The 27,327-nt window shown below is 40.3% G+C and overlaps 1 protein-coding gene across 2 annotated transcripts in view; it reads left to right on the plus strand.

Moving 5' to 3' along the window:
• The first annotated feature begins 1,639 nt into the window (after positions 1–1,639).
• Positions 1,640–27,327, plus strand: part of ptpn11b (protein tyrosine phosphatase non-receptor type 11b) — a 39,260-nt gene continuing 13,572 nt past the window's right edge. The window contains exons 1-3 of one of the 2 annotated variants that reach the window (XM_070968522.1): positions 1,640–1,746; positions 16,832–16,954; positions 25,673–25,867. In XM_070968522.1, the coding sequence (XP_070824623.1) occupies positions 1,733–1,746; positions 16,832–16,954; positions 25,673–25,867 (332 nt within the window). In that variant the 5' untranslated portion in view covers positions 1,640–1,732. Of the gene's footprint in view, positions 1,747–10,859; positions 10,918–16,831; positions 16,955–25,672; positions 25,868–27,327 lie in introns of those variants that run through there. The other variant, XM_070968524.1, reaches the window with a different exon arrangement.

Here is a 27,327-nt window from a genome sequence, read left to right on the forward strand (position 1 = left end):
GCTTTGTGCTGTTGAGTCTTTTTTGTCCCTCCTAGACTCAACAGGACATGAGTGTGCATGGTGATAAAAAGTGAATGTCTCAGTCCAGGAACCTCGTTATACCTTTCTATCCCTAACTTTAGAAGTTTGAGCGTGTTTTCCTTTGCCTCCAGGCAACCACCAACAGTCAGCAAAGATATAAAGTGTGCAAGCCCCTTGGTATTAAAGTAGTGTTAGTATTAGTATTCAACACTAAATGTGCATTCAGTGTTATTCCAATATTCAGCTCCCTCTCACCCTCTTCATCAATTTCCATTATCTATCGATCACAGAGTAATGTCCTCCCATTGTGCGACAGGATCGTTTTAACCGCTCATCAAACCCAAACAATAAACCCTATGTTCAAACCCATCTATCCAGCCTGGGGGCCATTGCATTTGGCAGAGAAAAAAAACATCTAATGTGACAACAGAAATTCTGCCGAGAGAAGAAATTTCTTCTCCATCTTCTCCGTGTTTGTCTGTAAGCTGCAGCAGCACACTGGGTCAAACAGTGGAAAAGCAAATCCATAGATGTGAAGCCTGTGAGCTCACAGACAATTGCATAAGCCCATCCATCCCCCAGTAGATTAACCTCCACTGATAACCACAGGCTGGTGACGTCAATGCTGCTCTGCTTCTCTTACCTCGCTCCCCCCACCACCAACACCATTCTCCAGAGCTGGGAGGCTGTCCCATCATGAGTGGAGGTATATTTATAGACCTGCCTTATCTCTCACTTGACAATAGCAGAGCTTTACAATAGCAAAACGCTGCACAAGTTCATTAGGCTACTGTTGCATCAGTGGTGCGAAATCCAGCCTCTATTTTCCCCTACCCTATACAATAATTAGACACATGTTGCTATGAGTTTAAAAGGCACTTTCTTTATTTGATTTGATTTTAGAGATTGCTGGCCTACAGCTTTACTGTCCTGCTGCTTTGTCATCCTAATTATCAATTAAATAGTAAAAATGTAAATCATTACTTAACTTTTAGCTAAACATGTATGTTTTATTTTGTTAATTAATTAACAGTTTTGCAGTCATGTGTGTTTTGGTCATGACCCTATTTTGGGCTTCCAGTGTGTGTCAGCCAACTATTTATGTATATGTTTTTCATGGGCCCTAATAGTAAAAGGTTATGAAGCCTCTGTTATTCATCTGAATGTGTGAGGGAACTTTAAGCGTTCTCCAGATATATCAAGTTATCGAGGGTTAGTCAGAACAGGACAGGAAGAGAAGAATGTCTTGAAAAATAATAGTGTTAGTGTCATATTTGACAAAAGAATACAGTGAGCAGGCAAGCTTACTTTGCCTTTTTATGGTCGTCTACGACATCAAGATGTTGCACAGTCAAAATGCCACAGAACAGTTATTGTTATTGTGTTTGGAATTAAAAAAATTAACTCAAGCCTAGGTTTACAGTAGGCTACTGTATTACTGTGTAGTATTTTCCCTATGACAGACATCTTTTTTTCTTGCCAAAAAATTATATTTCAAATGGTTGGTTATGCTATTAATATATGCTAAATTATATTCCCTTTAAAGTTAGCCTGCAAATAAGGCCTTTGTTTTGAAGGCAATAACCGGAAAACGTGTCAGTAGTTATGTGCAGCTCAACACGCAGGTCCAACAGATCTCTCAGTCTTCACAGAGACACAGGAGAGGCGAAAGGGGAACGCTTGAGGATATTGACAGCCTTCAGAGACTGCTATGACATCTCGCAGGTGAAGTCGAGTTTGTTTTTTAAGATGTCATTAATGGCGCCGTTATGTTGAGCAGCCTCTTTACAATGCGCGAGCGGTCAGAAATTGCACGAGCGAGATTGGACTGAGGCTGTCAGCTAGAAAACAGGGGCGCCTCAACTTTTTTCGTACTACAGACCCTCTAACAGACGCACTTGACGCCTCACATTTTAAATTAAGTAAACTCCATTATCTGTTAGTCTTGTTGTTCAGTCCGTTGTTTCACTGTGCCTAAAGTACGGCGGTAACAAAAAAAAAGTAGCGGCGTTGAAAGCTTTGATAACAATGTAGCTAACGTAAAATTTTGCTTAATTTTGGCTAACTGCTACCAAATGTAATAACAGTGGAATTAAAGTCTACGGCAGGTTACTCTGTTTTCGTGCTTTACATCAATTTGCATTTCTTGAGGATGTGTGAATGAATAGTGTGATTTATCTGTGCGCTGTAGATAAGTCAGCCCTTTCTTTTAAAATGAGCTTGCTGCTTGTGCGTACTTTCATACACAAGTTTGTAACTTCACTTTTCTGATCCTGTGCTGAGGCCTGTTTCTGTCTCTGTCCTCTCTCTTTGTTTCTCTGCGTGCACAGTGCAGGAAATTGGCTTGTAGCTTCCTGTGAATCCAAGCCCCCCACACAAAGTATTATGAGTAACTGACAATGTAAAAGGACAAATTAGTAAAACCCCAGAAAAGCATTTCATTATATATAGACATCAGTGTGCGGTCTCTCCACTAGTGTGTTGTCAAGAGCCACAAAAACATTGCAAATGTGTATGTAATTAGTAACTGGAGCTGAAAAAACAATAACTATAAACAGTTTAATGCTAATATAAAATTGCACAATAATGCTCATACCAAAGGCATAGCTCTAGTCCCTCTAGGACTAGTACTAAAATCTAAAATCAGGATGTGCATCTTTTGTAAGTGTCATACCAACTCAGTCCTGTTACTACATATAGTTAACCATATACGTCTGTGGATAAGTAATGATTTGTAGATCTCCATGAAACATTGACCAGCTTAGTCTGTGGGGAATAAAGAGCTACAGGAGGCTGTGCTGACCACCGTTAACATGAAAACATACTCTATGTAGTACTTATTTAGTTTTTAGTGTCATATGTTCAGAAAATGTTAGTTTTCCTCATAGATCGCCCTTTCCAGGTACTTTCCAGTCCACAGTTGGTAAGCTAATACTACCTGCTGTGTAAATAAAACTAATAATTAATCAAAATGTTTGTTTTGTTAGGGCTGGGGTTATTTGTTGTGTTTTGTATCCTCATCATAACTTACAATCGGCACAAGTGTAGCAACTGTCCCTGCTGGCACAGATGTCGGCGCAAGGTGACCTCTGAAATGTTGACTCCAGCAATTGGCTTGTCTCTTGACCATTATGGCTGTTGTGGACTCAAGAAAATGCAGTGCTGGCAATCAGAGAGTTTACAGTTGATACAGCTAGTCTTCCACTATATGGGTGGAAAAGATAGCAGATGTGTCATATGCATGGTGTTTGTCATGTGACTTTCGTGTCCTGAATGCCTTTGGTAGGTAAAGTCGCAATGGTGAAATAATGAGGCCAGTGTACTGATTTTAACTTAATCCAACTTCACAAAACACAGAGGCATTTATTTCTCTTCTGACAGAACAAAGACTGTTTAATTCTCACCATGTTATTTGGCAACAGAGTGCTATTTTTTATTTTTTCACAATAGAAACTAGCTGGATGTGGCTTAGACCTTGAGGCATCAAAGGAAGTTCAGAAACAGTAAAGCTGCCAGGCTGGCTGGTGCATTCAATGAAAATTCTACTTTTATAACCTTTAAGACTTTAATTTCCATAAAATTAAAGTAAAATAAAAAATACTGTGGTGTTTAACTGCTTCCCGGTACACCTTGCAATGTGGATACCGACATACTATACACAGTTGTGTTTATAGTGGTACTCTGTGTGGTTCAGCTTTGCATACAATCAACTAAAATCCAAATCCTCATAAATTTGCAGCAGTGGCTGGTTATTTGTATCCTGAGCATGTATGCCTGAAGTAGGGTGCTCATTCCTGCACATTGAACCAGCATCCAATTTGAATGACTAATAACATTTTGGGGAATTACCTTAAACTCTAAATTCACTTTTAATTTCACTTCCACGTGCTGCTGTGTGGCTCAGATTACTGGATTTGACTGACTTTGAGTAAAGGCTGTAGACACCATTGTAATGTGTCCGGTGGTGCCCTCTCACTGGAGAGGCCAGTGAGTGAAATGTTTTCACTACTGACAATGACGGTGCCATTTCACTAGAATTTTGTTTCAAGGACATTATTCCATTTCACAGATATCTGTGACATTTTTCTCAGACATTTACAATAAACACTTCTGAGTTGACAGAGGGCCAAGTGTTCAGTTGCCCCAGGGGCCAAAGCTACCAGTAGGCTAAGATCAGAGATAGAGGAAGACAGTGAGACAAAGTCAAAAGTTGTTTTCATCTCCGCCTGTTTCCATGGTTTGTCGCCAGCCGAGACACGCATGACTGTCGTTCTGTGGCTCGTTCTGTTCTTCCTGAGCTGAAATACCACAGGGGAACAATACTACAGTGTGTGCCATCTTGATATGACAGACCTGCTCTCCTTTTGGTTGTATCACTCTCTTTTCAGGAAGGATAGTTAGGCTGCACTTTCCAAATATTTTGTCATTATTGTATTTGCTGTAAATATTTGTGGCAGTTTAATCAGAAAGGAACCATTTGTACTATTGTGATTGTACCATCAGCGAGAGTGGGGCGGCATGAAAGTATAAACCATGCTACCCTGCTGCACAGTGAGCGAGTGGGTGTGTTGATGATGGAGTGTAGCTGTTTCGTACTCTTTTCTGCTTGTCGGTATATTTCTGATACGTTTAAATACATGAAGTGTTGATATCAGTATAAAACAGTCATCATTACAGATGCTCCTCCTCCTCCTCCTTTTGAACACTTTACCCTGGCGCCACCCCTCGCCTAAAGTATTTCCAGTAAGTGTGAACTTGTCTGACACAGACAATTGTGCTACAAGTATGGAAGGGCAAATCTGCACAATATGACGTTCATATGAGAAAATGGCGTTAGTGTCTCTGCTGCCTATTCGGGGCAGGCAGGTGATGCAGCGATCCAGCATTTGGGCAGCAGGACTTCGTATCAGAATGACAGTTGGTGGCAGTGAAGCACCTCTGTTGTTCTCATTTGGAACCTTAATGTTGGTTTTACTTTTCTGAGGTTTTAAACTCAAGCGTTGTCTCATAATTGTATAGAAGTTTCAAATAACAGAAGAAAATAATCAAGTGTGGCACAGTATGCTTATTTTAAACCATTTCTTAATTGAATTTACAGTACAACTGACATATAGTTCAGTATAGCGCTGTGGGCCTAGAACAAGTGGTGATGACGCAGAATCACTGAATGTTGCTGTTACGTTTTCATTTTGCCAGTTTATTCTGTTCAGTATTACAAACTTTCCACTATTGGAAACCACCTCTGCCCCCCTTTGTTTAAAGAGGAGACCTCATCTGTCACTGAAACTCATTTGACCAGCTGAGAACAGTGAGTCAGTTTTCTCGATAAGCTGACAGGAAAACAACAGCCCATGTGGAGGAATAAGATAGCGCTGCCAACATTTCCAGGAGTGCTCCGAACCAACTGTTAGTTTTTTCCATTTACACGTTTTGCATCTTAATCAGACACAAAACAATGCAGATGGAACATAGGAGACCACACATTAACATTTTGTCAGCTTCACATGCTTCAAATATTAATAATTTAAGGGTAAAGCGCTTGAAAAGGTGGACAGACATGTTTTTCCAGGTGTATGGCAAATGTTTGATGTTTCACACATCAGAACTGCACTCCACATTGATTGAGTCGAGTAAATCCAAGCTCAGGTTTGAACGGGTTAAGGCTGCCACACCAACTATTGTTTCTGGGTCTTAAGTATTAAACTCATGTTCGTCTCACTTCAGCAACAAGTATTATTGTCTCACTATGTTTGCCTGGTGAAAGAGAGCAGGCTGGAAAAGAGGAGCAGTCCACTAACTAATACTTACCATATGTAAATACTGTAGGCATGTTTTTCACAGAAAGGGGTACTTTGCCTTAAAAGGTGTCTGTTGCGTGATATTTCTCTCCATTGCGGGTGTGTCGTCACTTTCAATGGTCCAAATGAGATGCAAAAGTCATCTTAGATTAGTTTTTACTATCTTAACTGGCAATCAAAACACAATATCTTCATTTTCTGATGACTTGCAATGCAGACAAGCAAGTTCAGTCTCAGCATTTGTTATTTCCAGCATGTAGGTCTTAAAAATGAACTGCATTCAAACTAGTACGGCCTTACTTTGCACAGTGAAATGAAACGTGGAAAACCTGTGTATTTGCTTTTAATGATAAGATTTTGATCAGCAACATTTTTGTCTGATCAATGGGAACTGGACTTCATGAATCCATAATGTGCTGTCCATTATAATCTGTCAAATATTCTTGACTTTGTTCAAAAAAATGCAAATATGACATCTGAGTGGAAAAAAATTAGTTTAATGTTAAACATACTGTATTACACATTTTTAATCCAAATTGAAAAAGGGATTATTCCATTATTCTAATCTTCAGCTCTCTGATAATGTTGCCAAGTTTTTGCATAGAGATCAGGCAAAATTGCAGTGAAAACACATTTTCACATATTTGTGTTAAGTACAGAAAATGTGCTGTGTCAAAATGATGAAGACTTCTTATCTGTGGTTTGTTTCTTAATCTGTGTGTTTTGCCATTTTGGGCGAGAAGCCTGGTGTGTATTAACTAGTTTCTGTTTTCCTGAAAGTTCATCTTCCATGTGGTCTCTAAAAAAACAGAATGGATGTCTCTGAGAAAAAAACATACTGTAGGAGTTATTTATCAGCCAATAATGCCTGGAGCCACTTTTACTCTGTGTTTGAGGAGTACTGTTTACTGCATGTAAGCACAAAAAGCCACAAACTATAGATACTTTGTGCTATTCATTTATTTTTACATGAATAATGAACAGGCTAACTACCCTGAAAGCTTTTGGGCATATGTCACATCACCACTTGCATTTTAGTTAATCAGCCAGCCAGTTTCTGGTGGGTTACATATGTAACCCACCCACCACTTATGTGCAAGTGTTGAAAACAAACTGCATGCACATGTGCATTGAGGTTAGTTATTTAGCTAATTCTACCAAGCGGACCGCCTGGTGCTACGCAGAGAAGCAAAGCATCCAGCGATGGGGGGTGTGTGCGATTTTTGCACCTCATGTAAATACCCCGGATCATCAGATAGACTAAAAATACCTGCGACATTACCAAAATCCACACCCCAGGGCTTGTCTGAGACCAATATAGCCCTAGCACAGGCTTTTATGCTGCACTGCAGCTACTAAGTATATCACCTTTTTGTCAGCAGGCCTAGACGGGTGCACTTTAAATAGCTGACCAGGGCTATATTGAACTTGAGACATTATGTAAGAGGATAGAGTGGTGGCTGGATGCACACTGGGCCTGTTTCCCCTCCACCAGCCTGAGGCCTAACCTGTAGCTCCCAGCTGCCTCTGTCTCTCCCACAGTACATCCAGTTTATTCCCTTCTTCCCTGTTGACGTCTCGTCATAAAACCAGGCTATTTGAAATCTCGTTCCCTTTGTCTTGTCTCTGTCTCTTTCACTGCCCAAGGCCAGATGCAGGGAAATGGGGCGCCTGGTGGTTGTCAAAGGGAATCCTATTCTTGGAAAGCCCTGAGTCACTCCTGCAGTCATGATCTGGGGAGGGGAGGGAGGGAGAGTGCATGGACATGGTTGTATAGGATGGACATGCTTTTCAGTCTGTTTGAAAGACAATTGACAGTGACTCAAATCCACAGTACTTAATGGAGAAATCTTTTCTGCTGAATTAGAAGACTACGCATAACTTTTGGTTCATTATATCACCCCAGTTTGGTCCTGTGGATCTGTGCAGCGCTGTTATGCTGTTGCAGATGATTGGCATTGAGATCAATGCAAAAATCGAATTGTTTGGCCTGTAGACACATAAAAATTTCACAGTGTTCATTATTAATGTGGTCTAGCGCAACGTAGAGGCGCTAAACAAATCATTACACTCAAAGAGAGATCTTTGATGTTGATGCATTGTTTTTTTATTAGAAATTTGTTTAAGTGGCCTTTTCAACTAGCCTGTCAGCTTCAGATATGTTCTTCACATTGAACTAACCTTTTCATTAACTATGCAACCAGTCCAGCTTTTGGGAGTTTTTATGGAAGATTCCTTAGCATGCTGTATGGTGTTTGGTTAGCAGAATCACAAGAATAAGGGCCAACAAGTGAGAGCAGCAATTATATTTTAACTGTGGAGATTAATACCATGCCAGTGCAATACTGCAACCCTCAGGGTTAATTGTACATTTTAACATTTCTTTTTAATATGCACCCTGCAGCCATATGAGGGTCATAATAGGACAATCAACACAGCGTAGCTTACAATGATTTTATTAAATCTACATTTACTTTCTCTGTATAAAATTTATGTGTATTTTCACATTGTGCCTAAATATAGGGTCATTGAAATGCATCATCAGCTGTGGTTGCAGGCATCATATTTACTGCAGTTGCTTGATATGACGCTTGAACATTTGCAAGCAAATGAATAGTGCAGTACTCTTTGTATCACTGATTCCCATCAACCAGGTCTGTTTCTACAAGCATTTCTTGGTGAGTTATGGCTAAAAAGTTAATCATTAAACTGAGCAACACACACTGAAAGAGGAAGGACAAATACATTTTGTCCTGCGCTGAGACAGCTCAGACAGCCAGATGACAAAGTAATGGTTTCACTGCAAATCTCAACAAGGCTTCTCTGAAAAACTATCAAGAGCCTTGCAGCCAGGATTACATAAGTGACATTTGGTAAAATGAGTTTCATAATTAAAAATAAAATGTCCTGTTTTGATCTGCCTTGTACAAAAAGGACAGTGCTGGAATCAGAGCCAAAATCAAACTCAAACTCATATTTATTTTTTTATTTATATTTATTTATTTCACCAGAATGAAAAATTCTTAGAGTTACTTTAGTGATTTAGCTGTCAGTGCTTGGGTCTGTGCAGATTACAGAGACGTTCAGTTTGAATTAAAGGTATTCTGTGCCTCTCGGGAGTGAAGCAGTACGAGGATCTTGTGAGATACTCCTCTGGTATTTTTGATAAACATACAGCTTTGCTACTTGCAGGCTTCACGCAGCAGAAAAAGGTCATTTTGTAGATCTGGCATATCCAGAAATCCTGCAGTTTGACAGTGCTTTATACCAAATAGCAGTGTGTAAGAGAACTGCTTGTCTGATTTCAAAATAATCTGTTGTATGGATCATTCTGTGAAAAACTAAGAAGCCTCAGCATTGCTACTGGCCGACCAGTCTTTACTTCCCATCTCCAAAATGGACTCTCTGAAAAATTGGTGACAATTTTCTGTCATAGTCAGAACATCAGTCTGGTCATCTTCAGGCTTCCTGTTTTCACCACTGAAGTAGAAGGCAGAAATTGGGAAATAGTTAGATGATAGATGACTTTCATTGCTTTGTTGCTCCTGCAAGTTTAACAGAAAGCTAGCAACATTCATGTCCAGTGCTGAATGTTTGTCAACTCATGCCATTATTGTGACAATTAAAACGGGCTTTACTGTACAATTCCAATATGTATTGAAGAAGCTGCCTTATGCTTTCAAATCTGACCACAGCTCAGTAAGATGAAAGTCTTCTAGTTTGACCTGTTGTTGTAGCCTTAGTAGCAGTTTGTATTGGGTGCAGACACGACATAAGGTACCCTGATTTGTGTTTTACAACACAATGTAGTTAATGTTCATATCTGTTAGAATTTTTTAGCCAAGCTAATGGCCCGGCTTTAGGGATTTCCATGCTGGGCTGCTTGTCAGTCCATTGATTGACACTATCAGATGGATTTCCATGAAATGGGGTCCAGACCTTCATGGCCCCCACAGGATGAATTACAGTAACTTTGGTGAATTTCAGTTTTCAGTCTTTCCAATGAGCATTGCAGTCACACAGAGCCACTAGCTTGGCTGTTGGCTCCAAAATGTGTTGTTAGTCAGTCTTTGGGTGTGAAGTTATGAACTGCCTACTAGCTGTGATAAAAATGAATGACAAATCTTTAATTGCAGGATTTGCCAGATAAACAAAAAAGATATGAAACTATAATACAGACCATATTTAACTACAGTCAAAAGTAGAGAGAGGATAAAATCAAACTGTCTGTTACACTGCAGTGTCATACTGCCTCGCTTTTTTTCCGTGCATTTGTTTGCTAACTCATCTGCAAAGCTTACTAACCCACCCCAGCACAATTAATAGTCTAATGGCATACTGCTGAATTGGCTGGATTGTGGGGATTTAGCTTGGCGAGGGCTAACTATGATCCGGTGTAACTACGCCACGCGCGATTAGGTGTAATCTCCAGGCACGGGCAACACAGCTGTTGCATTTAGCCTTCGACAAGATAGCAGGGACCTTGTAGCTCTTGGAAACCTGGCACCCTGATCTGGCCTGGCCTGGCCTGGCCTGGTCTGTGTTACAGCCAGAGAAAGCTCTGTTAGCTTTAGGATCACAGAGTGGGCTTTGGAGCGGAGCCACCAGACAACCGCTGTCCTCTTAGGGTATGGAGAGGTGAGGCTGAGGGAGGAGAGCAGAGGGTGGTTGGGCCGGTCTGCCAGAGCCTGTCACATTCATCTGAGGTGGGAAAAGAAGGGAAGGCGGGGGATGACTGATAGCACTGACGGGCGCACGTATCAGGCCTGCTCACGCTCGTTCAAATCCCAGATTAAAAGGCCCCTGCCCCCCTCGCTCTCTCCCTCCCTCTCTCTCTCTCTCTCTCTCTCTCTCTCTCTCTCTCTCTCTCTCTCTCTCTCTGCTATTCACTCGTTGTCTCTGTCTCACCCAGTAACACTTTTACAAGCACCCCCCCCCGTGCTGACCCACCACCCCCCACCCCACGCTCCAACTTTCGTCTCTATATCTCCCTTGCTCCCTCCCGCCCTCTCTTGTGTAACAGTGCCCAGTGCTGGATTACTAAGATCTAAGGCTGCTGAAGCAAGGGGCTGCGGCAGGCTTGGACCAGAATGGTGAGGTAGGGTAGAAACAATCCCCTTCAACTTCAGCATATTTTCTGCTTTTGGGCATCCCTCACATTTCTTTTAACTTCACCTCTCCTCATAAATAATGCCTTTAATTCTGCTGTAGTTTGATTAATTTAATGCACAGAATTCAGCGCTGGAAGATAACAAGTGAACTTTGGAGACCTTGCTGTGCAGACGTGTTTGTGTGTGTACGTGCATATGTGCAGTATTTCTTTCACATGCATTGGTCTGTGTGTGTGTGTGTGTGTGTGTGTGTGTGTGTGTGTGTGTGTGTGTGTGTGTGTGTGTGTGTGTGTGTGTGTGTATTGCTGTAAAGGTGGGCGTTTCAGGATGTTTGGTTACAAAAAGGCTAGCAGTTTGCTCTAGTTGTTAAGAAGGCTGAAAGAGTTGTGTGTGTGTGTGTGTGTGTGTGTGTGTGTGTGTGTGTGTGTGTGTGTGTGTGTGTGTGTGTGTGTGTGTGTGTGTGCATGCATGCATATGTGTGTTTGTGTGTGCATGCCAAAACACGCAGGGGAAGGTGCCCCTCTGCCTTTGGCTGTCTGTAAACCTAAGGAGGTGAACACTTGTGCTTTTTTGTGTTTGAAACATTGGTCCAGTATCTGTGCCTGATTCCAACCCCTTGCCATTGTTTTAATAATTTGACGAGTGACAGCAGTGCTGTGATGACGGATTAGATATGGATTAGTGACATAAGGCATTTTTCCCCCACTGTTATTATTTTTCCGTATGAATCTGTGTAGGATTAAAAACAATACCATTAGTAATCTGTCCACCAGCTGACAGCCATGACCTGTCAATGGCTTCTCAGTGCAGCAACCTAAATGTAGTGGCCAGTTTGACTTATACCATAACAAAGGGCTGTGACATGGAAAAACATAAAAACTAATTTAAAAGATCATTATCAAAAATGTTTAAGTTACCTGTTAATGTAAAAGTGGCAAATGTATTGTTTCCGCATTTTTTAAACTGCCAAGTATTGACATTGGTATTGGCCTCAAATTTTGTTTAATTTATTGAATACATTTGGTTATAACTGTTTCCTGTTTAAATTAAATTGTAATTTTGTCAAATTCAGACTTAATTTAGGCAAAGCTACCTGGATGAAGCAACGTTTAGCATTTTCTAACACTTTCACTTCTTTTGCTAAAGACACTAGTGGCAGAAATCCATCCATATTTTCTATGCCGCCTGTCCCTTTCGGGGTTGCGGGGGGGCTGGAGCCTATCCCAGCTGACAGTGGGTGAGAGGTGGGGTACACCCTGGACCGTTCGCCAGTCGATCGCAGGGCTAGTGGCAGAAATTGAATATAATATTTAATTATGTTTTCATGAGTTTCTAGTCACCTGAAAATAAGAATCATGGTGTTTTTGTTATTTTAGAATGAGCCCCTCATATCTGCAGAAAAAGAAGGAGGCCGCCATGTTGCCTTCTACGTTTCTACAGTAACCCAGAATGGACAAACCAACACTGACTCTAGAGGATGCCTTTCGCATTTTAATGTTACCTGAAGGCCAAGCAGGTTCTTTGACTTGCTTGGAAAGGGAGGGGTCTGGGGCAGGGTATTCAGTTGATTGCAATCCTACACACTGACCCTTTGAAAATGAAAATGTATTTAGAGCTCATGCTAAAAAAAGATACAAAAGAATATAAAAGATGATTATATTCCTGAAATGTACCAAATCTTGATGTGTCATGTTGGCTCTAGTATAGAAAGATTTTGAAACATATTCATCCATAATTATAGTTGGTAAAATATGGATGTATAGTCGGACACTGTGTACAACACAAATAAAACAGAATGTGATCAGTTGGTAGTGCTTTTTGACAGATACTCAAGTGATTACTCATTGATTTAAAACTCAATATTGAATATTGAACTTTAAGATAACTTTATTGAAGTTGAATTTTTAAATATATTTTCTTGAACTTTAAAATATAATTCAACTGAAAAACAAATGAAAAAAATAAATGTCTTACAATAATATATGATAAAGTTTAATATGTCATGTGTATTATGTCATTTTTATTTGGCATATAGAATGTGCAAGAGGACTGAGTTTGGGCTTTTAGAGAGGGGTGAAAGTGCACCGCTGTAAAGGAAAGGGGTATGCTGGATATATAACACAAGACAAAACAAGAGCATCTTTGCAAAACTCAATACAGCACAATAGTTGTTTTATCTAGATTATCTTGTTTTCATAATCGTTGGAAACCAAAAATTGGAATTCAAAATAAAAAAGTCAATTAATTTTCCAGCTCTACCTACCAGTGTCTGTGATGCGTCTTTTTACTGTTTAGGCACAAGATACACTGCCATGAGGACACGTGCAGAGTATCTCCTGTTGATTCACTTTGACTGTAGTGGATAGCACATTTACTGCTTTCTTTCCATTTCTTCAAGTCATTTCCTGTCTGTCTGCAAACTGTCCCAAGCTCAACCACCCAGCCGCCCTGCCAGACTTCCACAGATATTTCTAATGTCACATATTTCTAACGTCAATAAGGCATTGTCCAGTTTACCCTCCGCTTTTACATGTTTTCATGACTAATCCCCTTGTAATCGGTTACAATTTATTACTTGTAAAGTTCCTCCTATAATCTGCTGCCATAGCTCGAGGAATGAGCGAGCGCGCAGCAGATCAGTTTTGCCCCCCGGTGAGGATAAAGGGGGGTTAGGTGCAGTCTGGGTCATGTGTCTGGTCTGTCTGTTGCAGGGCTTCACCTCAGTCTCACTTTTATCAGTGAAGAGTCTGTTCATGCAGGCCGGACTGATATTTCTATTTAGATTAAGCAGATTTTTGGCATTCAATTTAATACTGGACTAATCCTGTGGTTAACCTCCAACAATGGAGGATCATCCTCCACAATGTAGTGCACTGCATTGGTCCATGTTCTATCAATGCCATTACCCCCCTTGCGAAGCTTGTCACACATTTAGCATCGATACTGATTCTCCTGCAGCGTCCGTGTCGTGCTTCACCAGGTACTTCTTTCACTCCCCTGGTGTTTCCTCTCTGTCATAGTCAAAACAAGTCAGGCAGATTTGTGATTGACGAGCAGTCGCTGTCACATTGATTCATCTTTTGGATGCAAAATGGTGACAGCTTTGTCATCTTCAAAATCGTACACGTCTGACATTTACATTTAGCGCTCAAAAAGCGATTTCAAGCCTTTTCAATTTAGTTTTACTAAATGTCACTCACAGTTCATTTGATCTGAATTGTTAAGACGTTCTGACAAACAGATACTCGGGCAGTCAACAATAAGAATGTTGGGCCTAGATAACCCTGTTACAGAGTGATTATATTTATGTTTTTGTGGTTTTATGGGTTATTGAAGAAATTTATAGAAAGTGTTGTGTCACATCACGTGAACTGGAATACAGACCTTTGCACCAGCAGTGACCACAACAGTATTCTGGTTTGTATTTGCCGCTCTGAGGTGACACAAGATCTGCTGAGCTGACACATGAGTCTTATTTTTATCTTCTCATCATGGGTTTGTGTCATACAGTGTACAAAAACAGAATCGCCTAAATGCTCGCCCACTGTCGAAGCTTTCAGATATTATCTTCTCAGCATTAGCTTCATGAAGGCACTCTTGTGTCACCCACTGCCTGTTCTCAACTGGGTTATATCAATCAATAATAAGCCTTTGTGAAGTGTTGGGGGTGGTGGTGAAAGGCTATAATTTAGCATGTGAAATGCATGATTTCCATGACTCATTTGGTCTATGTTAAAAAAAATGTTTTCCCATTCTTGTTGAATCATCAACATTTATTACACACATAGTTCTTTCCAAAAACAAAGTCAAGGGCTGCTACTGACGCTTCTTTTTTATTTGAATAATCTGGGGGATATTTTGTCATTCATGAATCTAACACTTATTTTCTTCTTTCCATTTCTCAGAACCAAAAATAACTCCATACACCATCCTGGTGGAAATGTTAGATCAGCACTTAAGAATCTATTTAGGTAAATTGTGCTGTGCTTTAATCGCTCTTGTTGCATTGCCATCCAGAGTGTTGAAAAAGCTCAAATATGCACAACAGATTATATCAGTTTTCTCCACTTGAGACCTAAATGATGACCTGATTGCTCTTTGCAGATACTGTATAAAATAACTTAAAGACATAAATGTGTCTATACATTACAGTTGTGAAACTTTGGTGTATACCGATGCAATTTCCGTTTGCAGTTTTGTCAAACCCCCCTGTCTTGACACACAAATGGGGCCCAGGGTGGCTAATGGTGTGGTGGATTAGCCAACAATGGCACACAGTAGTTAGGGAGGTTTAACCCAGTGACCCCTGCTTAAACATGAGCTCTAAATCCACACAGCTGACATGCAGCCATTCACTGCTGGTATATGTACTCGCTGCCTCTTCGAGATTAATTTAGTCCTTCGCTCATTTAACACAGTTTTGATCAACACTCCAGTATGCTAGTGCGAGTGCCAGAGTGTGAATTCACTGGGTCCATGTCTTACGATTGTTTGTGAATAATGAACATGGTTTGGTTTGGACAAGTGGCAGTGTCAAACACTCCAGTAAGAGTGTGCAACCCAGATAATCGGTGAACATACCTGAGAAGTGGATGGGATAAATATTTGCCTGCAGTGTTTTGCAAGAGAGGAAGTAACATGTAATGATTATCTTTGGCTTCGCAGTACTGTAAACCTGAGTGTCCTTCCCTTTCAAACCAGGACAGGACATTCAGTTTGTATATATTGACTGATTCATCAAAAAAACAAAACAAATAGGTGGTGCCTTTCTATTTTAATTCAAAGAAAGAAATGCACTATTTACTAATACACCAACAGAATCATGATTACAGAGATTGTCATGAACCGAGTGAATAAACCCTCACTCTGCAAGAATAAAAGCATGAATATGATTGCATAGACCTAACTCCTGACAGTGTGTAACAGAAGACTAATGTGCAACCACTGCCTGAGGCTGCCGGTCTCAGGCCATGCCCTTTTATGATCACCACTCACCTAATGTGGATGACCATTAAAAGTCTGCCTCCCCTGTCAAACCTGAGTGCTGCTCTGCCGGAGTCACAAAATGAAATTGTACTCAGAAGACAAACACTTTTCAATGAAGCACAGATCACAGAGTTTGAAATACTGCTAAACTTTCAAACCAGCCACAAACACACAGTCGTAAAAAGATTAAATTTCCTGAATAACCTCAAACCACCTTTTTATCCTCCTCAGTTTCTTAGCAAAAGCATCAACTGATTCACCTGCCATAAGGCAAGGAGCTGAGGCATCTCTTAGTCATCATAGTTTGTTCTGTATACGCTCCATCTGAAAAAGTAGTGCCCTTCAAAAGTCTAAGTGGGGTGCACACAAAGTCCTTCTTTGAGTTTATTTGTTTAGAACTCCCGCAGCTGTACAATTTCTGCACACTCACCGAATATACGACACAAATATATTGACAATCGCTGGTTGTTAGGTTTTGATGGCCTGTTGGATAACATTAACATATCGCCCAGCCCTAAAATGTATCATTAAATCTCATCTGTCCTGACTGCCGCATATGAAGTATGTGAAAACACTCCTACAGGTCTGTACATAAATAGTGCTCTGAAATGTACAATAAAGCGGAGTGGCTAAACACTGCAGGCCATCATTTCAAAATTGCCATTTCTGGCTGAAAGGCACTCAGCAAAAGTACTTTGACTGCAGGAATTTGCGACAGGATTTGTAAAACAAACATGAAATAAATTAAATTACAGTTTTGAACTCAGAAGATCTATTGTGCGAGGTCTGTTTTGTCTCCATTGCAAAGGACACTGGCAGATGATGGGACACAGATTGCAGACATTCTTCTAACATGGATCATTTTGGTGTTTAACAGGCCGCTCTTTTGTCCCCTGTTTTTTCACCACTTTTTAGGTGGTTCCACCCCAACATCACTGGAATCGAGGCAGAACAGCTCTTGTTGACCCGGGGCGTCCACGGCAGTTTCCTGGCCCGGCCCAGCAAGAGCAATCCGGGGGATTTTACCCTCTCTGTTAGGTAAGTCCTCACCTGCAACTTGTTACTGTTTTTCACCATCACCACTAGGAAACCACTTTCTTTAAAATGTCAGCGCTACAAGGACTGAGTTAACTAGTTCCTACGTTTAGTGACTACAGTTAGATGGTCAGAATCAGATGGTTGAAAGTGAAATGCTGCGAACATCCCTGCATGTATTACTTTAGGGATATGAACACATCACATACACATTATGCTTCAGTTGTGATTTTGAGAGAGGCTACTGGCAAGGGAGACAATTGGTTAGATGATGAAAATGGATGGCAGATAGTATAAATGCAGTCATTGGTGGAGCATGTTTCTGCCCCTCTTGGGGATGCAGATTTGTTGATGTCCTCCTTTGTGTGATACACTAAAATCCATTTGGCACATTTTCCAAAAAGCATGACTTTGACTGACGTTGGTGTTCATTAAGTAGGTGGTTGGTTTTGTTTTTCTTCTTCTCCTTGATTTAACAGCGAGTGCTGTTTAGTGAATAACTCCATGTCAACAGATGTTACAGCTAATGGTCTGCATACTGCCCCCTGCTGTACTGGAGGCAAATGTAGCAAATGGGTGGTTTTTTTAAGAAAGGTTCAAAATATGGGAGATTTATGGGGAAATATATAAATGGGAGCATGGCGGGAAAGAAGGGTAAAATACAGCAGCATCCTGGGAAAAATGGGAGGGTTGACAGATATGTGCACCACCAGAGCAGACCAAAGGTCAAGACACTCAATACCCTGAACATAATTCAAGCACTTAGTAGCCTTAAAATAATTCTCTGACCGTGGATTTGGACAGTATTCAGTCTGAGAATAGAGAGTGATTGTGCTTTTTGACTTAAGTGGGAAGATCGCCAATCAGGAGTCTCTGAAATTCTTACCTGCGGGTCAGCAAGTGATGTAACATTTTGTCTGCAGGTGAACTGATGACAACACAAGTGGTTTTGTGTGAGTATTTCTAGGAACATGTTAGATCGACAGATTTGGATTTGACAGCATTCTGACACAAATTTGCCAGCAGGGTGGAGGAGGGTAATTGGGCAGCAGGCTGGAAAAAAAAGAAGACAATTAAATACTGTATGTATGATTGCATACAGAGAATTGTATAAAAAGTTACTGAAAACATCAGGAAAACTCATCTGTAATGTTCACAGGACATGAGTATTGTGTTCATGATTTGAGTTAAATGTACAGTTTATTTTTTGTTCCATGCTGTTCCTGTTCTGCATTGGATGTAATATGAAATATCCATAAAATGTGTCACTTACTCAGAGGTCAGGGGTCATTTTACTCAAGATAGAAAATGAGCCCCTCAAGGAGAAAGGTTGGGATGCAGTGCCCTGACACATATTTCTCTTGATCTGTTAAATTGAGAACCCTGGTGTGTTGCAGAGAATGTGAAACTTCTGCTAAGTAGGACTCAGCACTACATGCTGTGGTGATTACAGAGATTGGGAAACAAGCTGAGATAGAAGAGGAGAGAGTGTGGCTCTTCCTTGGCAACGGAAGCTTTTAAGAGATACATCAGTCGACTAAGCGCCTGGAAGAAAGCCCAAACGCATTTGTTACTCTGTGACTCTAGCTTTAGCTGGCAGCATGGGTAGAGAGAGCCTGTGTGTGTGTGTGTGTGTGTGTGTGTGTGTGTGTGTGTGTGTGTGTGTGTGTGTGTGTGTGTGTGTGTGTGTGTGTGTGTGTGTGTGTGTGAGAGCGAGAGAGAGAGATGCTGTAGAGAAAGAAACAGACAGAAAGAGGAAAAGGAAACAGTGCAGTTGGACAGGCAGTAGCTTTGAAATAATGTTAAAGCATGAGGGACCTGTTAAGGCTTTGACCTTCACTGCCTGTGGTTTGTTTGCGCGCGCGTGTGTGTGTGTGTGTGTGTGTGTGTGTGTGTGTGTGTGTGTGTGTGTGTGTGTGTGTGTGTGTGTGTGTGTGTGTGTGTGTGTGTGTATGTGTGTGGTGCAGAGTGTCGTAAATCACACACACCACAGGAAGGTTGGTGGGGTGAGTCGTAGCCACAGTTTGTGGTCTTGACAGACTTAAATACACGTACACACACAGTGAGGTCAAGTGGCCGGTGTGCAGGACCTCACACCTGCTAGACAGGGTAGGTGACATTGCAGTGGAAGGAGTTCATATTAGAGAGAGACTGTAGCTTTTGAAAGAAGAAATAACACAATCTACTTCTTTCAAATGAAGTTGATTTAATTAGTAATTAGATGTATTATTGCCCAATTCATTTCCCTTTGAGGTTTGGCTGATACAAGCTTACTTGGTCTGGTATGACCAATAGCTGGTGGTTGCTAATGTTAGCTAAAGTTAGCATACTTTAGCAAACTAGATATTGTTGTTTAAATAATATTACTGAATCAGTTTACCAACTTTAGGGCTCTTGTTATTTTGTTCTAACATTTGCCAATATCCTGTTATTGTCACTTGTTAGCTTAAATTTAAAGATTACATACATTCACAGGAGCTTTTTATAGCTGTAACCATGGTGAAAAACTGTTTCAAATAGATTTTTGAAAATGTTTTTGTCCATAACAAAACAAAAACATCATTGTATCTGTATGGTAACCCAGTTTGTCCGAGATCCTGCTCTATTTTAGTGACTTTATGCTCTTCTGATTGAGCATAAATCAGTATTTCAGCACAAAAGTTTTGTCTCATTTTTAAACAAACAGGCTCAACCCTCTAACCCTCTAAAAGAAAGAAAAAACTTGCTGCCTGAAGACTTTCAAAGTGACAGGGGGGCAACTTGGTGTAATACTGTGTTATACTTCTATGTCCTGCCACAATATCCTGTTTCTCAGGAAATTGAGTCAACTTTAGTGGAAAAACTCAATCAACACCTGTACCTATTTGTGACTTCTGTTGTAGAAACCGACACATTTTACTGCTCCATTAAACCTCCATCAGTGCAAAATAGAAATTGTAAAAAGTGTTAAAAGTCTAAATATATAGATTCTATCTACTTTGAGTCTAAGTTTGTTGTTTAGCAAATAAGTCTGTAAAATATTGGGAAATATTGGTGTATAATGAAGACAGTTACTTAATTATTCTATTTCTACAAAAGCTATTCCAACTCAGTCTCAGTTTCTCTTCACGCAGCACACAAACACACACACACACACACACACACACACACACACACACACACACACACACACAGAGCATCTTATCAGAGCAAAGGAGAGGCTAATTAGCTAGTCATTAGCCAGGTTTCATCTTTCCAAGGCCAGTAAAAGTGCGATAGTCAGTGTTCAGATTGTAATGGATGCTGAGGGAGTGTGTTGTCCTTCTCTCTTTCTGTCTTATCTTCCTCTCTATGCCTCTCCTCTTCTTATCTCCACCACCTCTCTTCTTCTCTGGTCTGTGAGGTGAACAGAGGGAGTGGTTGGACAGAGCTGCTGCTGAAAAGCATCTAAGGGCTGAAGTCTGTGACGCTAATGAGAACTTTTTGAGGGTTTTGAAAATGTAATCAGTTCAGAGTTTCATGCAGCTCAAAGAGGGAGAAAGAGAAAGTTTGAAGCAGAAAAAGTTTAGCTCGCACTTATATTCAAGTCCAACTCCATAAGGAGAGCATTCTGGTCAAGTTTTCTCATTTTTCATGCTCTTTAAACACTCCGAAGACCCTGAGGAGGAATTTTAAGGGCAGTCTTAACAGAGAATTTTGCAGGGCAAATTAGTAAAGAGAGCAAATGGATTTTCTCTGTATTAACGCTAGCCTGGGTTTACTTAGATGTATTTCCACTGCAGCCAGGCTATTTATAGTTGAAAAACATCATTATTGTGGATGTCAAGTCAATCTATGAATATTAACTGTGTTTCAGCTGCATTTCCCTCCAAGTTTTATTTTCCAACGTATTTCAGTTAACAGTTTCTTAATTTAGCGCCCTCAGCTTATAGTGGCATTAGGTGTGCCTATATCAGCATGTCAGCAAGGACAAAGGCGCAACAGTCATTGCTATATAGCGTGCAAATGTTTGTTTCTCCTTTCCTGACACTTACAAATGCAGCAGGCCCATCGCATGTCCCATAAGCAATACACAACACCTGAACAATGGCTACTTCTTCTACTGGGGAAGTAGTCAGTTGAAATGCTGAAACAAACTAAACATGTCCGTATTAGCTCTACTTACTTGCAATGCTGACTGCTAGCTACTGTTAAGGACAGTGTCCTAAGAGCTTTTATGAGGCAAGCTACAACAAATATCTTTGTATTATGATATACAAAAATATTGACAGGTTGTTAATGAACTGCTGTCTTTAAGTTTGTTTGCAGAAAAATGTAGCCACCCCAGTGAAAATGGGTGCAGACTGTGTTTTAAGCTCATTCATCAGTGTCTCACTCCTAGATCAAACTGTTGCATATCTGTTTTCACGAAACCGTTTGGGGATCGCTTCAAAATAAAATGTCACACAAGTGTTTATGTATAGGCAACACTGGTTGTGTGATAGCTTTTGTTCATTGTAGAAGGATTGTTTTAATCCATTCTTAGCTATTGTCTTGAAGCTGGCACACCTTGCTCTGCTTATGAACAAACAAGATGACAAGATTTCCTAGTTGTCTGAATTTGGAGACATCTCTTGTCTTAAAATGCCAACATTCAGAAGTGAACCTCCTGCAGCGGAGAAAATGGACGTATGTAGTTCAAAAAGATGTCTGCTTTTTACTGGATGATGCATTGGATGTATGCCTGTTTTTTTTTGTTTTTTTTTTTCACGCTACCCATCAGGGCAAGCTCTGGAGACACAGAGCTCACTGACCTGACATAACATCTGACACGTTGTGTCAGATTTGAACATGCCTCCGTTAGAAACCAGCGTAGCAGTCTGTAGAAATGGAAAAGGGGAATTGAAATAGAGGCCAAAACTTTATCACCCTCAATTTGATAAGTGGACTGGATACAGTAAAAGAGATTTCTCATGGTTGCCTGGCTGTATTGAGTGAAAAATGTAACTTGGACTAGCTTCGGGGCAAAGCAAGAATTATTTTCTATATTCTGGGCACTGTACATGCATATTTATGTGCATTTTTGAGCAGTGTATTTCCCAGTTGTCCATGTTTGTGTACTTCATCTGATTAGTGTATTAGTTCTCTCAGTCACATTGATCTAAATACTGTTTATTACTTAAACTCACTTTATTGCAGGCTTCAATGTTTCGGCTAGAACATTGAGAAAATCTTAACACTGAGTCCTGCACTGAGGCGTGATCTGTTTGCTGCTGTTAAGCTGCAGAAGAACAAGGATGGACGTCGAAAAACACTTTGATGGACTATGTGGCATTATGAACATTTTTGATACTCCTCAGGTGGTCCTATTGTTTCAAACCAGCTCATCGGATAATCAATAACCAACATACCTTGCTTGTGTCATCAAATTAAACACATACAATCATAAAGACCGCATGTTCTTATGACTGTGCTGTGTTTTTCTTCTTGTTTTGCTGAAAGTCGTATTTACAGTTTACAGATTTGTGCACTTAAATGAAATTGAAGTTTGTATATTTTGCATTTAGATAAAAAACTAGTTAACACATTTTATACAATTACCATGTGGAACCGAGCAGTATAGCTGAGATTAATCCAGCTTGTTATCAATAAAGCCAGCTAATTATGAGCAGAATTTCAAATAGATAAAACAGTGTTATTCCATGCATCCTATTTTCAGCCAGATAAACATTCTTTGGCAGCTGAAATAATCATCCAGGATGTTGGTGAGAGCATGCACGCTGATTTGGAAGTGCAGAACTTTGGTCAGTAAGGAGGAACTTCTACTTCTCATAGACAGTCTATTATAATTTTATGCCACATCCTCAACGGTGAAAGGTCTGAGCGCCCAAATGTAATAAAGTAATAAAGAGCAAGTGAAAGAGGGCTTTGTTTCTTCACGGTCAAAAGTTTTTTAAATCTGACCAAAGTACACTTTGTGCTGTCGTAAACATTTTCTGAATGCATTGATTCATCAATTGGTTAATAAGTAATTTTAAAGGTGTCTCCTGCCATTGTTATGCAGATGATATTTATACATTTTGTAAAAGCCCCAAAATATTTCAAAACTCTTCTGCTGAACGGCCTCAACCCTACGAAAGATCGGATGGCCTCATTTTCTATAGCTTAATACTGACAAAACAGAAGTTCTTATTTCTGTTCCAGGTGGAACCATGCACATGTTCTGTTTCGCTCCTGTTCTCACCAGCTGAGAAACATCGCTAAATTCAGGCCTACTGTGTCCATAGCTGAGATGGAGATGATTGATCCCATCTTGGTTACTGCAGTTCCCTTTTCACCTGTGTTTGCAAGACATCTATAAACTGCTCACAGGTGGTCCAAAATGCTGCTGCCAAGCTTCTGACTAAACCCTCCAAAAGGCCCCATGTCATACTAATCTGATCTTGATGTCTTTTCACTGGCTTCCCATCAAATTCAGAATCCAGCTCACCATTCTTGTGATCAGGTTAAGGACCCTGCATTGACAGGCACCTGCCTACATTGTGTAAAGCCCCTTTTTTTCAAAGGCAAAAAACGGATGAAGATGTGATTTTTAAGTGACATTGTCTGCTCTAACAGTTAACTGTATTGCGCTGTGTTACCCATAGACTTCTCTGCAAACATGCACTGATGTTGTTTGTTATAGAAAAGATGTTCTTCATTTTGGACAGCATGGAACATCTAATGAGGTAAAGGGGCCAACCACAGGACGATTTGTGGATAGTAACTGTGAATGATAGTTCATGACATAATGTAAATGAACTGGTTTATTAAAATGTATCTTAATAAGGCGCAAAGTTTGTAAATTGGTTAGTAGGATAGATCTGTGATGCTTAATTTATGCTGTGTACCAAAAGATGATTGACTCAGTTATCACTAAAAGGGCAGCAGATTGTGTTATGATGGAGACCACCATGTAATCATAGTGATGTTTCTTACTCATAAAAACAGGGAGAAGAAGACAGACATTTTAAGGAATCTGTCTTGTATTGAAATGGACAATAGTGGACCAGAGCTGAGGAGACATGATGTGGACCTTGGCTCTCTGTATTTTCTCTCTAAAGAAGACTGACTATCATATTTTAATAGATGCCTAAATGTTATCAATGTCTCAGACAGGGTGGGGCGGGCAAGTGAATGGAAATCTAATGGGATGTGTTTGGCTCATTCCAGAGTTAATGGTGTTAAACTCTGAGAGAAAAGGGGGATTTAGCCCGATAGTTTAAAGGGGGACTTTAACGGGGCCCATAGACCTGTGGCAACCTGCCAACAGCCACTAATAGAGCTGTAAAGCAATTACCAGAAAATACTGGGAGAGATGGGTAGAGGGAGGGAGAGAGAGATGGGACCGATGAATGCAAGGACAAAGCAAAGGATTTACAGTATGTTGAGTGGATAGAGAAAGAAAAAAAGGAAATTCATGAGGACAGCAAGAAAAGTGATGGAGGAAATAGGATTTGTGCCATTTGATACGACCATTAGCTGATAATCAGTTTGTAGAGAGACAGACTGCTGTATATCACCCTGCAGATCAGATAGTACTGACTGGCTAACCCCCCTGTGGTCCATAAAGCTCTGTTGTATGCATGACTTAATATGTTTACAGGATGTTTTGTTTATTCCTGCCAAAGAAACATGTCAGACAAGTCACTGGAGATAGAAAGTGGAAAAACAAGTACATTCAGCAATCGAGCTGCTGAGCCGCATCTCGTTCTTCACTTGCTTCCAGGCAGATATCTTTTATAGAGTAGAACTCTGTGTGTGTGTGTGTGTGTGTGTGTGTGTGTGTGTGTGTGTGTGTGTGTGTGTGTGTGTGTGTGTGTGTGTGTGTGTGTGTGTGTGTGTGTTCACGCTTGTGCACATGTTTTCAGATTTGTGTGCACCTATTCAAACCAGTCAGAGGACTTTGAATATGCAAAGTGGTACCAAATGTTTTCTGGCTTATCAGTCTTTGAGCTCAGCAGCTGCATTTCTGCTGTATTGTTCTGCAATCACGATACAGCCTTCCTCCAAATACATTCGATATGAAAACTACAGAGTATTAAAACAAGGGATGATCCCTTGTGAGAAGATTTGTGTTGTTCTGTTTATAGGAGTCAATGTGAAAATCACCATGCCTTTATAGCCTTTTCTTGCATATTCCTTCCCACAGTAGCTTGTGGCTTATTTTATCATTCCACTGTTGGCACAAATAGAAAAGGTCAAAGTTATATTAATATGTAACAGTTATATACTTATTATATATAACAGTGTGTTCAGCTTTGTGAGAAAAGCTCCAGTATTACAGAGATAGAAATGCACAGACAGAATAAGGTAGATTATTATAAAAAAAATAACACAGGGAACAACTGCAAATTCTTGAACATAGTTTTAAGAAAATGAGTTTCAAAGTCTTAAAATGGGAGCAGATGGCTTGACATGATGGACATTTTATAGTGTATATGCATTTAGGCTGTGTGAGTAGGCGACAAAGTGTGTATGGTGTTGGTTTGGTTTGTGCGAGCATATACTGTATGAACATATGTGTGGGTGGCTGTTTGTGTGTGTGTGTGCTTGTCTGCATCTCTCTGTGTGCGTGTTCACCGCTTAAATATCTCTAGGGTGCAACAACAACACAAGAAAAATTGACAGTGAAAAATGCTGAGTGCTTCTTTGGAGTGAGTCCACCTCTGTCTACATGCATGACGGCTAACAGTGATTCCCATTTTGTTGTTTCCTGCTCAGGCGGAACGATGAGGTGACCCACATTAAGATACAGAACTCGGGTGACTACTACGACCTGTACGGTGGCGAGAAGTTTGCCACGCTGGCCGAGCTGGTTCAGTATTACACCGAGCAGCAGGATCTCCTTCGAGAGAGGAACGGCCATGTCATCGAGCTCAAATACCCACTCAACTGCAAAGACCCCACCTCTGAGAGGTGCCGACAATCTCGCAAACTAACACCCACACATGCAAATAAGCCCACATTTGCATACAGCTAAGCACTATGTGGATAAATCCAGGCAGATTCACGCAAATGTACATATAAACTTACCTAAGGTTAGCTTGATATGTTGCTCTTTTATCTAAACTCATTACAACTGCAGGAAAGTTTCTCCCTGACCGCAGTTATTTTTATTCTAACAGCTTCAGGGGTGTCAGACTGTAATGGCTCATCCTGCCGCGAGAAGCAGCTAAACCACCTGAGAAATGTTATTAGTCGAGCTTTCACTGCAGCTACAGTATCCTGCTAAAGCCTAAATGCTGTTTGTGAGGTATTTTCACCCTGCAGAGAACAAAACTGAGCAAAATATTGAGTTTTTGTCATTTTTTGAATTCGTTTTGGGGCATAAAAAATGTTACATCTAGTATTACACTTTAAAGTTGCGTGTCATCACAATACATTTCCTCTATATTGAACGTAAAGGGGCAATTTTCAGGTTTGCAGAACTGCAATAAAAGTCTGGAGGGAAAGCTACTAATTCCATAGCAATAACTGCACAGTCGGAAACAAACTTATTGTAAGATGAATATTCAGAAAGTAAATGATCACTCAAAAAAAAAAATTACAGTGTGGACAGTGACAGTGAGTGATGAATGTATCAAATCTGTGCATTATAGGGTGATAAATGGCCATTCAGTGGATGTTTTGGTGTCAGTGGGTTAGTTGAGTGACTAGCTAACTGTCCATTAATACAAGAGCAAGTGAGATCAGATCTCCTTCATGTCTTCAGTGGAACTTTTTGGGGTGTTTAACACTAACATCACAGTATTAACACAAATATTTCTCTCATTTTGACTGACAGTCTGCTGTAATGGATTATAGTGGAAAAATGTGTTTCTCCAACAATTCTTAAACGCAGTCACTTGATCCATTGTTAATTTGATATTCACGTATTAAGTACATTAGTTCAGCTTTAAACTACTTAAAAAAAAAAAATCTGATGCAGTGTGTTTAGAATTATCAATAATATTGAATTACCAGCATGTTAACTAAAATGGCAACAGGAAAGAATCAAGCCTTATTTCATTAACTATTTACCAATGCACATATGAGTTTGTACCTACTGTTTGCAGGGCGGATGCATCATTCTGTAAACATGCACTCCCACACATTAAATCCAGATGCACTTCAGATCCACACGTGTAAACAGTGGCATACTGCCAAATGCATCTTCAGACAAACTAAGTGGGTGGTGCTGCTGTTTTGTTTATGTGCACCAAGTGTCCACTCGCTAACATCTGTCCGGAGAGGATACAGTACACAGGTTAGATGCAGCTATACACTTCATCACACTTGCACAGTTTCGTTAGAATGGAAGACGGGCAGCTGGTGTGTTAATGCCAGGAATCAATGCATGCACTCACACAAATACAGGAAGCATTGCTCGTATTTAT

This window comes from Chaetodon trifascialis, chromosome 8 (assembly GCF_039877785.1).
Source record: "Chaetodon trifascialis isolate fChaTrf1 chromosome 8, fChaTrf1.hap1, whole genome shotgun sequence".
NCBI classification, from domain to species: domain Eukaryota; kingdom Metazoa; phylum Chordata; class Actinopteri; order Chaetodontiformes; family Chaetodontidae; genus Chaetodon; species Chaetodon trifascialis.